This window comes from Emys orbicularis, chromosome 11 (genome assembly GCF_028017835.1).
Source record: "Emys orbicularis isolate rEmyOrb1 chromosome 11, rEmyOrb1.hap1, whole genome shotgun sequence".
Classification (NCBI taxonomy): Eukaryota; Metazoa; Chordata; order Testudines; family Emydidae; genus Emys; species Emys orbicularis.
This window is the reverse complement of record NC_088693.1, coordinates 36068547-36083758: the sequence shown is the minus strand read 5'-3', so window position 1 is coordinate 36083758 and position 15212 is coordinate 36068547. Positions and strand designations below refer to the sequence as shown.

At 39.5% G+C, this 15212-nt stretch overlaps 1 protein-coding gene across 14 annotated transcripts in view; it reads left to right on the top strand.

The window, feature by feature from the left end:
• The window catches only part of LOC135885551 (sodium channel protein type 1 subunit alpha), a 111635-nt gene extending 97507 nt beyond the window's left edge, over positions 1–14128 (top strand). For all 14 annotated transcript variants that reach the window (XM_065413343.1, XM_065413349.1, XM_065413347.1 and 11 more), the window contains 5 exons: positions 4729–4782; positions 5101–5238; positions 10795–10899; positions 12186–12456; positions 12951–14128. In XM_065413343.1, coding sequence (XP_065269415.1) covers positions 4729–4782; positions 5101–5238; positions 10795–10899; positions 12186–12456; positions 12951–14128 — 1746 coding nt within the window. The remainder of the gene's footprint in view (positions 1–4728; positions 4783–5100; positions 5239–10794; positions 10900–12185; positions 12457–12950) is intronic.
• Positions 14129–15212: the final 1084 nt, after the last annotated feature.

The window sequence follows — 15212 nt, the reverse complement described above, 5'->3', positions numbered from 1 at the left end:
AAAACCCATATCTGACTCATGCCAGCTGACTCGGGCTAAAGGGCTTGGGCTGAGGGGTTGTTTAACTGTGATATAGAGGCTCGGGCTGGAGCCCAGACTCTAGGACCTGTGAGGGTTCCAGAGCTCGGGCTACAGCCTGAGCCCGAATATCTACAACATGATTAAACAGCCCCTTAGCCCAAGGCCTGTGAACCCAAGTCAGATGGCACGGGCCAGTCGTGGGTTTTTAATTGCAGTGTAGACATGCCCTGTATTATGCAACAAAGGTGCCTTTTGCAGAAGGGCAGTAGCATTAGAAGGGCTTTGTTTTTCAAACTATCTTTTTGTTAGCATTACCCATTTTTTTTAACCAGCTGAGTCACATCTTTCTGGGAGAGAAATATTGTAGGTTCTTGTAGCCTTTCTGGACAGTAGATAATCTGGAATAAATTCCTGTTTCCTTAGATCTCTTCTGGTTTCTGTTTGGAGCAGGAGATTCTAGAAACAGTTCCTTTTTATCATGGAGAAGGCGTGGATAGAGGAGATTACAATGCTAAAGGAAGAAGGAACAGGATTTCTATAAAAAAAAAAACTTTTTTTCCGAAATCAGGACCTAGCCCTCTCATCCATGATTAATCTCTAATGTTCTCTGAATATAAATATTATTTCTCTTATGAGAGTCATGCTGAAAAGTAAATAGAAGTTTTATAAAGATCCTTCGTCTGAGTCACTAGACAGGTGGCACACCCAGAAGATCTGGTCTAGTTTCTGAAAAAAAACCCTGTAAATTCTGAATTTAGACTGCCTCTGTATCACAGTCGATTTTTCTGAGCTGATAAAAATATCTGTGGATCTCTCTTGGGTGAGTTTTATGAAGAATTCTTTCAGTCTAGTTTATCTCTACAGAAATCAGAACCTTAGAAGAGAAATTTCCTAGTACAAGTGCACAGCCATAAAGTTTTTCTGGCTAAAATGCATGGGTTCATGATATGTGCCAACAGTTTTACAGAATCCTGGAAAATATCAGTTAAGACTTTGGTGATCAGAGACTAAGAACAATTTCCAGAATACATTTGTAGTTTGGATTTGTATCTTTTTACGTGACATTTCAATGTTCATTCTATGTAGGCTCTGAAGATGCCACTAGTTCAAAACTTTCCATTTTATGGTCCAATACAACTGGTTTTGGTCTGTGTGAATCTGCGGACGACTTGTTTTTTAGAGGAGATTTGTGGGGGGAGGGGGAAGGATGTCTAAACTTGTGTGAAGATTTTCTATATCCCTGAAGAGAAGTGACGAAGCTGGAGAAACTCCTTCTTCCCAATTCTCATGCAGCTCTAAGTGGAGAAGGAGAGGGAGGTGTTGGGAGAAAATAAAGGGCATCTGCTGGTATCTCCTTTGTGGCATGACTCTCTTGTAACAAGTATAAACCTGAAATCTAGTATTTTGGATTTCCTCTGGTAAGTAAATCTCCTGGGGGTAAGAGACACTTCTCTGGTCAAAATTTTGCAAGCCATTAGGGTAAATACTGAATTGATTCTTTTGCTTCAAGGTAGATAAAAAGGAGGAGAAAACAGAAATTTTGAAATGTGGGGTAAAAAGTGTGGATGATAAAATGCAGTTCTACCAGGCAGATGTGGACAGCTATAAAGCACCAACAGGATATTAATTAAAAGCAATATATTGTTCTGCCCAAAAATAGACACTTGAAAATGTTCCTAAAAATCATCTCAGGTTGCTTGGCTTTAGTAAAGGAATAGAGTGGCATAACACCTGTGCGATCTTACAGTTTTCACTAAAAATTTGATCCACTCTTGCTGATAGTAAGTTGGGTTTGGTTTTTGTTTTTGTTTGTTTTTGAGGGTTTTTTAAATTCCATTCAAATTTATACTTAGGCTTATCTGGGTTCTTTGGCCAGAATGGTTTGGGTCAGATTCTGATCTCAGCTACACTCGTGTAATCTAAAGTAACCACTTTCAAATCAGTGGAGTTATTCCAGATTTAAATCAGTGTGAATGAGAAATCATTGGAGCTACGCCAAGTTACATCAGTGTAACTGAGACAAATTTCTGGAGTCCTGTACTCTGATTTTATTCAGTAGGGATAAAGACAGTAATTTTGGAAATATGTAAGTAAAGCTTTACTTCTCTTGAGGAAAACGTTATAGGCCAAATTCAAGTCTAACATAAGCTGGCATCGACCTCAGTAGGAGCTGTATCCATTTACTAACTTCAGCACCTTAGTGCTGAATTTCCTCTACATGTATTCTACTATTCCAGAGCAACACAGACTTGAAGAAAAATATTTCTGTAACTTAAGTGAACTTTCCAGTTTGGGAAATGATGGAAGGGGGTTTGTTCACCCCATAGTATCAATTAACATAAATATTTTTTTACGATGATGATTGTATTCATTGTTTCCTGATGACTCACTTGAGGGATTCAAAAGGAAACCAACCACTACAGTGAGGGAGCATATTGGATTCCAGCGAGGTATCAGTTCATAACCCATTCTCCCTAATTTTTTTACTTGGGAATTCTGATTTGTTTTTCTGGGTTTTTTTCTTCACTTGTTGGGAGCAGTAACGTTCTATATATGACTTTGTGAAATTGTGTTAGTGTAGTGAATACAGATTCTATTTCAGCTCTTTTTAAAGATACTACAATTAAGTAGCATTTAATAGTTAGTGCTTCTCCATCCTCACCCCTTGAAGCTTCTACACATCCTCTCTTTTTTAAGTTGCTCTTTTATGTAATAATAATTAACTATATGGGCTTTGAGAATTCCTCAGTTCTTTCCCCTTGTCTCAGATGTGGTTGGAGATCTGCATTTTTTCTTTTTCTTTGTATCTATTTATTGGGGGTTAATCTATGTTAATATGAATATATTCATTATAATATAAATGCATACATAATTAAAAATAATTCCAGTCTGTCTGGGAGACCATTTATGAGGATTCAGGTGGTGTGTGTTTGGATCAGAGAAAATAAAACACACCGTCCAGAAGGGCTCCTCCACCACTTCCAGCATGTACATAATTCAAAGGTATGCCTGCTTAACAGATGGAGCAGATGGGATCATATTATGGACACACTGCATTTTTCCACCAGTGTGTAAGATGGCAGATCTGATTTTCAAATGGTTATGTTGGCTTCAAAATCTCTGGCCATTTCTGAGACTTCAGTCATGTTCATGGGTACCTGCACTCTAACACGATCTTTTAGGGGTTTTACCATCAGGGCCGGCTCTAGGTTTTTTGCCGCCCCAGGCACACAAAAAAAGCAAAACAAAAAACAAAAAAAAACCCCACCTCTGAGAGCATAACTGCCGAAGCAAAAAAACAAAACAAAAAACACAACAACCCGGAATGCCACCCCTGGAATTCTGCCACCCCAAGCATGTGCTTGGTTTGCTGGTGCCTAGAGCCGGCCCTGTTTACAATCATGCCATAAATTGTCAGCATGATCTAATCTTTACTGTGGTGGGCCCTAAGGTATAAAACTTGCTCCTCCCAGACATACACCTGAGGGCAACCCTACATGTCTAAAAACTATGCTGCTTCAGGACTGTTTTTTGTTTTAATCATGAATGGTCCCACTTTGTCTCTTCAGTACTTTAGTCACTTTTGATTGGTCTATTTCCTGATGCTGCTAACTGTATTGCACTTTATATGCTCCATGGGCAGAGTTTGTTTTTCCAATAACCCCACTACTAACTAGGTGTCAAGAAACTAATGAGGTAGCAATAATCATGAAAGAGGGGGTTCCCTATTCTGGGCTGGGATCTGTGCCTGCATTTTTTTTTCGGCAGATGATGATGGGTGGCATAAAAAGACTACAGAACTACTTGAATCCGCCATTTCTCTCTAGGCGTGTTTGGATTAAATCTCAGTATGTTGATTCTTACTTGGAGATGTCCTTCCTCTTACTGTCGTCATCTCTCTGTTAGGGTTTATGCTCAGAAGGAAGCGGCTGTAGAAGTCCGTAGAATGCTACCACAGATGGTGCATCTTTAGTCTTTGCCACATATAGTGCATATCTTCTGTTCAATATTCTCTTCCTCCAGTAGCTTCCCAATAAAGAACATATATGAGAGACCTAACATGTTTTAATATATGCTAAAATATAACTATAGTAAAAACAAAATCACTAAACCAGAGAGAACAATTTTGTCCACTGACAAAGCAGGAATCAAACTGGGAATGAGAGTTAGGGAAAGACTTTCCTTGTTGGAGGGCTTAAACATGCTTGGTTCCTACTGGTTGCCACTTTCCTGACTGACATGATAATGAGGGACTATTCATTGGTCCTTGCTGGTGGCAACCAAGTCACAGAAGAAGGCTATTTCTTAGTATTTCTCAGTTGTATGTAGCCATTATATCTGCTCATCTGAATTTGCTGAGCATTTATTCCATTAAAATGGATACCATACACTATAATTTGCAGTAGATGATTAGGAATTATAAATGTATGATTTCATGGTTATACTAATTGCTTACTATACCACTGCTCATATACAGATATAATGGTGGTGTATTTGATAAGTAGTGTATTTGATAAGCAGTTCTAAAGAAAGCCAAGAGATTAACTTGAACTATAAATCTTATATTAGACCAATGATTTAAATGTGATATAAAAATTCCTGGTACTGTATTCAGTTGATGAAAACAGTTATATAAAATGTTGGACTCTAGCTATTTTCATGAACCCATATTTTTACACAGATATCAAACATGTGTCTCATTTACAGGCTACATTTAAAGGATGGATGGATATTATGTATGCAGCTGTTGATTCAAGAGCTGTAAGTACAATATATGTTCTAAAGTCTTCTTTTCCTTGTATAGACTCTGAGTTCTAAGTTTAACAAAAATGAGTGAGTGAGCATGGCAAAAATTCTGCTAAGTATGAATTATTGTAAACTGATAGCAAAACTCCCATTGATTTCAATAGGTGCAGGGCAAAAATATATTAAATAGTAAGAGTGCTAAGGTACTATCCCAGGACAGAAGTATTTTGGATCTTTATGTTGTGAGTTGCTGATTTTTCAATGAATTGTTGACATGGAATATTAGTGCTGATTTTTTTTGTTTGTTTGTTTGTTGCAAAACTTGTTTTGTAGGTACGGGATCAACCTAAATATGAAGACAACCTATACATGTATCTCTATTTTGTCATCTTTATCATTTTTGGATCGTTTTTCACCCTGAATTTGTTTATTGGTGTTATCATTGATAACTTCAACCAGCAAAAAAAGAAGATAAGTATTAAAGTGTCTCCTCTCTGTCCTAAAGACAATATAAGACATTGCTTTTTTGAAGCATAAAAAATGTGTAATGATTGTCCCAAGCATTTATTCTGATTGAAACAATTGAAAAGCATTATTATATAAAAGATACAGTACAAGATACAATATGCTATAGCTTCATAGTAGTCCGGGTGATGAGTGGAACACATCCTTTCCCTTCCCCCCATCCCCAAGTTATTTAGTGTCCTGTGGATATTCCTTTCAATGTAAGTGGAGGACTCATACATTCTCACTCCTGGCCACTTCCTACAAACTCTTTATGTGGTTGCACCATTGATTCTAGGCCACTCTATGCAAGCACTTATTATTTTCTCTGGGTTTTTTTTATTTTTCCTTTTTGGCTGAAAATTCTGGCCCTTCTCAATCTGAAGGTGATTATTATAAAAGTGCAAAGATAATCTTTTGGGCTATTTTGAGCAAAACACAGTACATTACTTCTTTGTGGCCTCTCTGCATACTTCCACTAATGCCTCAGTGATCCTGAACCTTCTATAAAGCCATGACAGCACTGAACACTTGGGGATAGATTCACAGAATGACATAGGCACCTAACTGCCACTTTAGTGCATAAATCCCAGCACCAGGTCCCACTGGGATTCACAAAACCTGCTCAGCTGCTGCCAAACTTGTAGGCACCTAAACTTGCTTGGATTTTTGCAGTAAAAGTTCTCTAGGCCCCCTATGTTGTTGCGTACTGCAGCCCCATGCCAGGTGTCTGGATGCCTAAGCCACAGAACAATGCATGAACCAGGAGATGATAGGCATTCCTGCACCGAACTTGCCTGCAGGGATCAATCCAGTAAATGTGTTCAGAGCTCACCTACCGGATCAGGCCCCTATAGGTGGGCTTACACAAAATGATGGGGGAGGGGGAGAGAGGGAGGACTGCTCTTATAACTTTTAGCCCAGTGGTTGTTAGTCACCTGGGATATGTCAGACCCCCAGTTCAAGTCTTCCCCCGCCCCACCACATATGGGATCAGCAGAAGAGATTTGAACTGTGATCTGCCATAGGCCACTGGGCTTTGGGATACTCTGATGTGGGGCTCCTTCATTCTCTCCTTTTCAAGCTATCCCACTGTGGATAAATAATCTTTAAAAGTTGTTTGGCGCAGATGGAGTGGATCCTAGCTCTTCTGCTTCCGTGGTGAGTGCTCTAACCACCAGGCTACAGCGTCATTCTCATGCTCTCTTGCTCTCTCTCTGGCCCAATGATTCTTTAATTATTTATCCAAAGTATAACAGGTTGAAAGGGACAGACTGTGGGAGCCCCACACATCAGAATCCCAGTTCAAATCCCTTCTCCCCATCAAGTGGAGGGGGACTTGAACTGGGGGTCTCCCACATCCCAGCTGAGTACCCTAACCACTACACTAAAAGTTATGAGGGAAATTCTCCTCTCCCAGCTTCTTGCTCAAATGGCATAGGTGCCTAACACAAAGAGAGGGTTTGCAGCTGAGAATCCCAAGCAGAGGGAGGTACCTCCCTGTAGCCCAATTTTAGGCACCTATCTCCAAGAGAGAGGCAGGGCTTAGCACAAGCCCCCTCAGCTTGGCATCTCCCACTGGCTATTTTAGGTGAGGAACCGCCCAACAATGCTGCCTTTTTGTGAATCCCATTCTGAGGTGCCTCTCTCTCCCCATTCGTTGTGCAGAGAACCTAGGTGCTGAACTCAGGCTTTGTGAATTCCAGTGATTTTCTAGACACCTAAAAGTTATGCGTGGCAACACTCAGCATCATCCCACCTAAGTGCCTCTGTGAATCTTGCCTTTGGTGTCTTAGACCGTTATTAGGAAGGTGTGAGCTGCACCTGCCTCAATTCCTTTCTGACTCTGGTCTGTTATGGATGTGAGGAATCTGACTGTTGTGCCAGATCTGCCTGACTGTTGGATGTTCTTTTTTAAAACCCCTTCTTATAGTTTTGTCTATGTGAACATTTAGTGTGCGGGAAGCTGGGGTGTGAATTTACAGCACACAAGCGTGCTGTGCACTAAATGTCCATGTGGACCCTCCTACCACATACTGACAGTTCCCTAGTGTGCACTGGAGTACAGTAGGGAACTTTTAATGCATGGTAGCAGGGTCCACCTGGACCCTAATTGCATGGCATGCTAGTGTGCTGTAGATTTACACTTCAGCTTACTGCGCAATAACTGTTTGTGTAGATAAGCCCTTAGTATCTGTTAGTCTTAGCTAGCTAAATATATATATATTACCAAATCATTCCCTTTTCAGTTAAAAATCTAATATTACATTTTACCTCAGTGCATTCTCTCACTTTGCTTGGGTCAGTGCTGACAATGGCAGACCTGAAGAAGAGTTTCAAGAGGTGTGCCTGCAGTTCAGGGATATTCCTGAAATACGATGCACGCACATGCTACTTCTTTTGTCTGGAGGAAACTCATCTCCCAAGAGATGTAAAGTCTGATAGGTTTTTATTCCTCAAGCCCTTTGAGTAAGGCTGTCAGAGAGAGCAGTGGATTCTGGCTGGCACACCATGAATGGCCCACAATGGCTGTCTTCAACTCCCAATCTCTCCACCACTAGCCTCCTGAAGCCAATCTTGACTCTGCCTAATAAGGACTCCACTACAATGTCTAAATAGAAGCCAGACAGGACATAGGAGTTAAAAAAGGCCCACTTCAGTGCTGTCAGCATTAAAACCACAATCTTCAGCTCCAGTCAGTCTCTTCCAGGTCTGAACAATCACAATTGAAGGACTCATCTTTTTCAAGGCCCTCAAAGACCTTGGGGTCCCAGTGCCAGTATTTTGTTACCTAAGTCAGAAAATAGTTTTCACTCCAGTACCGATATCTGAAAGACACTGGAAAATTCTGGTGCTGATACCTTGATGTTATCTACATCCTGGGTGCTGTTGACATTTCAGGAGTGCCATAAGAAATGCCTTCACTGAACAGAACTGAATTTTTGATTTCATGTCGGATGCCAATTTTTTTCTCTCTAGCTCCCTGGAAACATAGGAAGAAGAGCAAGTGTGCTGAAAAAGATCCCCCAGCATTAAGGGGAAAGCACCATAGAAAAAAGCAGTAGTAGTACTTATCTTGGAAGAGCACCAATTGGGCATTGACTCCTCTGGATCCAACTTCAACCTCTCCTCTCTGGTGCCAAAGACACCATCAGCATCTCCTGCTGATATAGTCTTTGCCTTACCAATGTTGTTTCCTTGGGCTCCTTTCCCAGATGTCTTCTCCTCTTCCAAGAAATCTCAGAAGAGGCAGACTTGGTTCATTCAGTTACCCTGATTCCTTCCTACTGCTAATTCCGCCTCCCATTTTGGGATTTGTATGTCCCCGAAGACCATTTCTTCCCCTTCAATGGACATCAGACAAAAGGCCTACCCATCAGGGAAAACTATATAGGGAAGAGAACTCAGTCATGAGGAAGGAGACCCAGGGAAGAGGAGACCTGCTGAAGGCAGGATGGAGAAAACCACAGGGAGTAGAACAGGTTCCTGTGATAGGGCCTGTAAGAAGCATGGAGATCTCTGAGGGAAGAGCACAGAGTCCTTATGGAGGGGAGGCAGTGGGAAACCTGCTGGGAGGAAATAGCATAGAGGAACTCAGCAGGGCCCAGGAGTAAGGACAAAGAGCACAAAACTTCAGTGTAGCCCAAGAGGGGCAGAAGAAATTGGTTTGGATATTTATTTGGATTTACAGTTGGACTTTTGTTACCCATAAGCGACTGAACTTAGAAGGTGATCTGGCTGAAAAGCTGGGCCATGGAAGACCCAGACAGAGACAGGCCAGCATAGAGCCAAGGAAGTGGTCAACACGGGGTGTTAGACGTGAAGTCCTGTGCAACACCATTCTCTCCTGCTAGAGGGGGACTGTGGCAGTGCGTGCAAACACTAACAGGCACCCAAAAAACAGATCTGTGAGGCAAAGGTTCTGTGTTTGGGAGACACGCTTCATGTCTCTGCATCTCCCACATCCCAGATGAGTGCCCTAATCACCAGGCTATAGAATCTATTTCTCACTCTCTCTTGCCCAGTGTTATTTAATTATTTATACAAATGGAACAGCTCCAACAGGAGAGATTGAGAGAGGCCCATGCCAAAATAGCCTATAGCATGGTGCCTATGGCGCTCATTGGAGGGTGTGGTAGACGTATATTCAAGTCCCTTGCTCTGAAACAGGCAGAAGTGGAGATCTGAAAGGTGGCCAGCTGGAACTCAATACATATATTCACTCAACATTACTATAGTACTAGATTTAGCTTCACAGTTTGATGCCAGGTTTCACAGAGCTGCTTTACCATCTTTTTTATTTGAGAATTCCTCAGCCCATCAGTCATCTCAGCTACACTGAGCTTACCAGCCACCAGCGAGTGGAATTATGCACAGGTTCCCTGAAGAAGAAAGAGGGATTACTTACCAGTAGCTGTAGTTCTTTGAGGGACGTCTCTGAATATTCAAACTCCCTACTCAACTTCCCCTCTTCCTCAGTTTCCTATCCATCTTGGACTGTGAGCAGATGTGATTGAGGGTCACACCTCTCTTACATAACTTTGGGCCATGAACACTGGGGATGCAGTGGCAAAGTTTTTCAGAAGGTTCTGGATCACCATGGTGCAGGTACTTTGAATCTCATGACTGTGGATATGCAGAGGTATTCCTCAAAGAACTACAGTTTCTGGCGAGTCTCCTCTCTTTACCTATAATTGCTTGTGTCAGAGTCCTTCTCTTCCTTCATCCTACAGTAGGAACATCCAGATCTGTAAGCATTATTGTACAATCTATGAGGAAACAAGGAAGTCTAGTTTTAAGAAGGGTGAGGGAAGTAGGGTGCAGGGAAGAGTAAAACTGACAAAAATAGTGGTAAGTAATTGTCTCTTGTCCTTTCTCCCTTCCTTATTAAACAATAAAGATATCCAGAACTGCATGAGAATATTGCAAGCAGTAGATAATATACATTGAATGACTGCTTGTAAAGAAAAATCCCTATTGTTTGAGAAAATCAGGCCCACATCAGAATGGGTTACAGAAGAGTGAGGACTGGGCCCGATAGCAACATTACAAATGCCCACAGCCATTGCTTCACCCCTTTGTGCACAAAAGGTGGCTAAACTTCTTGTTCAATGTACCTTGACCCTGAAAGAGGTTGGGCGTTTTACTCATTCATTTGTGTGGAAGTGCTTGAATTTGATAGCCTACCTAATATTGACAGGATGTTAGTGCCTTGTCTTGATACACTGGAACCTGAAACTAAAACCTCATGAGCTTAATAGTTAATTAGACTCTGTTACTTGATGCCTTTAATGCATGTCAGTATTTAACTCTGCAGAGAGCCAATGAAAAAGTAGCTGATAGTAATATGTCTCCTTTGATCTCCTAGTGAGGATGTATTTATAATGTCTCCACAATAAAATATAAGATTATAAGTGACACTTATTTTCCTTGTAATCCCTTTTCTCTTTTGAATGTGAATAAAGTTTTGAAAGATTATTCATGTAAATATGGTTGTAACCAGTTTTGATTTCATTTCCTTACTTTGGAGGTCAAGACATCTTTATGACAGAAGAACAGAAGAAATACTACAATGCAATGAAAAAGCTGGGATCCAAGAAACCACAAAAACCTATACCTAGGCCAGGGGTAAGAATGATTTACTTTAATCTGTCCAGACTAAAAGGTCAATTTAAAAGAAAAGAAGAAATATTAGCTTGTAAGCAGATTATTTAGAGCTCACATTTGTATAAAGACTAGATATTTGATCTATAAAAAGCTCATGTACAAGTTATCACTAAGGTAACCAAAAGTGAAAAATTTAAACACATTAAAGAAAGAAAGTACCTTTTCCCTCTGCTACCATATTTTTCTTTTTTTAATATGTAAAGAGGAAAAGATCCAGGAATCTGAACTCTATTGTATGCCCCTTTCCTGTGAATAACAATAATGATAATAAATCATTGCCATACTGTCTGCTTTCATTGTAACAGTTCTAAGAAGAAAAATCTATCAGTTTACTCAGCAGTAAAGAACATGTATATATTAAGGCTGGGATTTTCAAAGAAGCATGAGGGATTTAGATGCCCAAGTCTTATCAAAATTCAGTTGGAGTTGGTTGTCTAAGTCTTTTAGGATCCTTTGAAAATCCTATTATATTTTAACATGTAATACGTGGAGCTTGTGGAAACACCTATAGTTAAAGTTACCTAACACTTCCCATTGTAATTCCCTAATTTCAATTGCTTATAACTTTGCCAAACTTTTATCATTTGGGTTAAAAATTCTCATGCTTTCTCCTTACCTAGGGCTGATTTTTTCTGGAAAATGTCAGCAAAAACGGCCCATGCAATTTCCAGAGTTTTGGGGGGGGGACAAGAAGTTTTACCAACATTAAATAATTTGTCCAATAATTTTTTGGAAGAACTCTAATATTAGAAAGAATGCTAAGGTTGCAAAGTCAACCACTCAAAAATTAAGACATGCCAGAATCAAAACTGCCAGAATCATGCAACCTTAATTCCCCTCCCCTTGTGGATATGCATTAGGTACAGTCTTTAATTACATGATCACAATCTATTCTTTCTACATGACCCCTGCCTCATTCAGTGCACAGAACGGACAGTGAATGAGAGAGAGGGTATCAGAAAGTGAAAGGGTGTTTAAGGTTGTAAATTGGGACCCAGCAGAGCTGAACTCTTTCAGCTCTGCTTCAAACTTGATGTGTGATGCTGGGCAAGACTATCACAACATGTACATGCAAGGGAGCTGAATTAAGCTCTAATATTTGTATTATTAATTTGACAAGGCTGCCCTTTTACTGAAGTTCTATACACTGTGTTATTAAGAGATTTTCTTACCTTCTTCCAGTATAATATAGAATAGAATAATAATTGTAAGGTGTGAATTGAATGGTTCTTTTTTCCCCCCTCCAGAACAAATTCCAAGGCATGGTATTTGATTTTGTGACAAAACAAGTATTTGATATCGGCATCATGATTCTTATCTGCCTTAACATGGTCACCATGATGGTAGAAACAGATGATCAGAGTGACGAGATGCAAATTATTTTACAGCGGATTAACCTGGTGTTTATTGTCCTTTTCACTGGAGAATGTGTTCTGAAACTGATTTCACTCCGTTATTACTACTTCACCATAGGCTGGAACATTTTTGATTTTGTGGTTGTCATTCTCTCCATAGTAGGTAAGAATTATTTGTTAAATTAAAAAGAGGCTAAAATGAGTGGACGATGAAAATTTACTTGAGGTGCTTCATGTTTGGCTTTTGCTATTACAATGCTTACAATTAAGTTGTTTAGCTTTTCATTTCCCGTAACTTTATCTAGAGTAATCATCAAAATTCTTATATTCAGCCATCACCATAGTATCTGACTATATTAGGAATAATTTGTATGAGAGAATTGATAAGAACTTCTTCTATTGCCATTCTCAGTGTCAGAAATTACACATTATCCACTCTTGAACTATCAGATCTCTTTTACATAAGATACATTAAAAATTAAAGTAGAACCTATACAGTACATTTACTTGACATATGAAACGTTAGTAATCATATAAAACATGACTGAATGATTTGGAAGTCTTTGCAATCCTCCATCATTCTGATACTGTAGTACAGAAAGATTAAATTGCTGTAAAATATTTTCCCCTTACTTACTAGCTGTTTTGTTTTTACAGGTATGTTTCTAGCAAAGGTGATCGAAAAATATTTTGTGTCCCCCACCTTGTTCAGAGTTATCCGACTCGCCAGAATAGGTAGAATCTTACGTCTCATTAAGGGAGCTAAAGGGATCCGCACTCTGCTTTTTGCTTTGATGATGTCTCTTCCTGCTTTGTTTAACATTGGTCTCCTGCTTTTCCTGGTCATGTTTATCTATGCTATATTTGGAATGTCCAACTTTGCCTACGTTAAGAGGGAAGCTGGGATTGATGACATGTTCAACTTTGAAACTTTTGGCAACAGCATGATCTGCCTATTTCAGATTACCACGTCAGCTGGTTGGGATGGTTTGTTAGCACCAATTCTGAACAGTGGAGCACCAGACTGTGATCCTAATAAACCTCACCCAGGAAGCTCTGTTAAAGGAGACTGTGGTAACCCTTCAGTTGGGATTTTCTTTTTTGTCAGTTATATTATCATCTCATTTCTAGTTGTAGTAAACATGTATATTGCTGTTATTTTGGAGAACTTCAGTGTTGCTACAGAAGAAAGTGCCGAGCCCTTGAGCGAGGACGACTTTGAGATGTTCTATGAGGTTTGGGAAAAATATGATCCAGACGCCACCCAGTTCATGGAATTTGCAAAACTGTCTGATTTTGCAGCGGCACTGGATCCTCCTCTTCATTTACCAAAACCAAACAAAGTTCAGCTTATTGCAATGGATCTGCCCATGGTGAGTGGTGACAGAATTCACTGCCTTGACATCTTGTTTGCTTTTACAAAGCGTGTTTTGGGGGAAAGTGGAGAGATGGATGCACTTCGAATACAAATGGAAGACCGGTTTATGGCATCCAATCCCTCAAAAGCCTCCTATGAACCAATTACAACCACATTAAAACGAAAACAAGAGGAGGCATCTGCTGTCATTATTCAGCATGCTTTCAGACGTTACCTTTTAAAACGAACAGTAAAACAGGCTTCATTTGCATACAACAAAAATAAAATCCAAGGAGGGATTGGTCAATGTATCAAAGATGAAATTCTTATTGACAAGTTAAATGAAAATTCATTTACAGAGAAAACAGACATGACCACCTCAACAGCAGTTTGTCCACCTTCCTATGATTGTGTAACAAAGCTAGTAAAAGAAAAACATGAAAAGGAAGACAAAGATGTCAGAAAGAAGGAAAAATAAAATGCAAGGAAACAATTCTGTTTGTCTGAAAAGTTGTTTACAGCCTGTGAAGGTGATGTGTTTGTGTCCACAGGACTCCTGTAGGAGGTCTATGCCAAACAGACAGTTTTTAAAAATATACTGTATACATAAGGTCAGTGCCTATAACAAGACAGTGACCCCTTGTCAGTAAACTGTGACTATAATATGGGGAAATAACCTTGACTGGAGGTTACTATTTTCACTACCAGCTGACACTGCTGAAGAGGAGAGAAAAAATGGCTACTCAGACTGTAGGGACCAGTTAAAGGGGTGAAAACCAATAAATTTGTGTGTGTTTAGCATAAAACAATACAGTAACTGTATCCACTGTTTGCATTTCAACTGCCACATTTGTCATATTTTTACAAAATCTGTGTTGGTGGATTCATCTTTTTTTTTAATCATATGTTTATTATATGTAACTATTTTTGTAAATGGGGTTTATGTTGGGGAAGGGGTTAAGTATTACTTTACAGGTATGAGGACCAGGTGTTCTATAATATGACTCTCTAATATACACACAGAAATTATTTGCATGAAGGCATGCTGCACTTATAGATCATGCATGAAAAAACATTAAGTCACAGAGAACAACAGATTTTTAACTACTCTGTGTTTCTGGGAGGGAGTAATAAATTCTGAGGTGCTTAATTAATGTATTCATGTTGTGTCACATCAGACGAGTCTTTATATGCCTGTAAAGTTCTCTATAATCCACAAGAACAGAACAGATGGATTATTTTTACACAGACCATTAAATCTCAGCAAGTGCAAACTTCATTGTAAGGTCTGGAGTCCAAGGTTTTATGTCTTTGTCAAATGGTTTTCTGTATAAAAATATTAAAAGAATCTGCCCTATAAAACAGAATTGACCAAAACGAACCCTTTATAAAATTGTTCTGCTTTATCCTGCAGTATTGTTTGGCCATCTTCAGCTCTCAGTAAGGTTGACATTGTATATGTTAATGAAAAGCCCTCTGTTATGTAAATAGTAATTTTACCCTGTGGTGCATGTTTGAGCAACCAAATAATGACATGAGCACATTTATTGCATCAAATATGT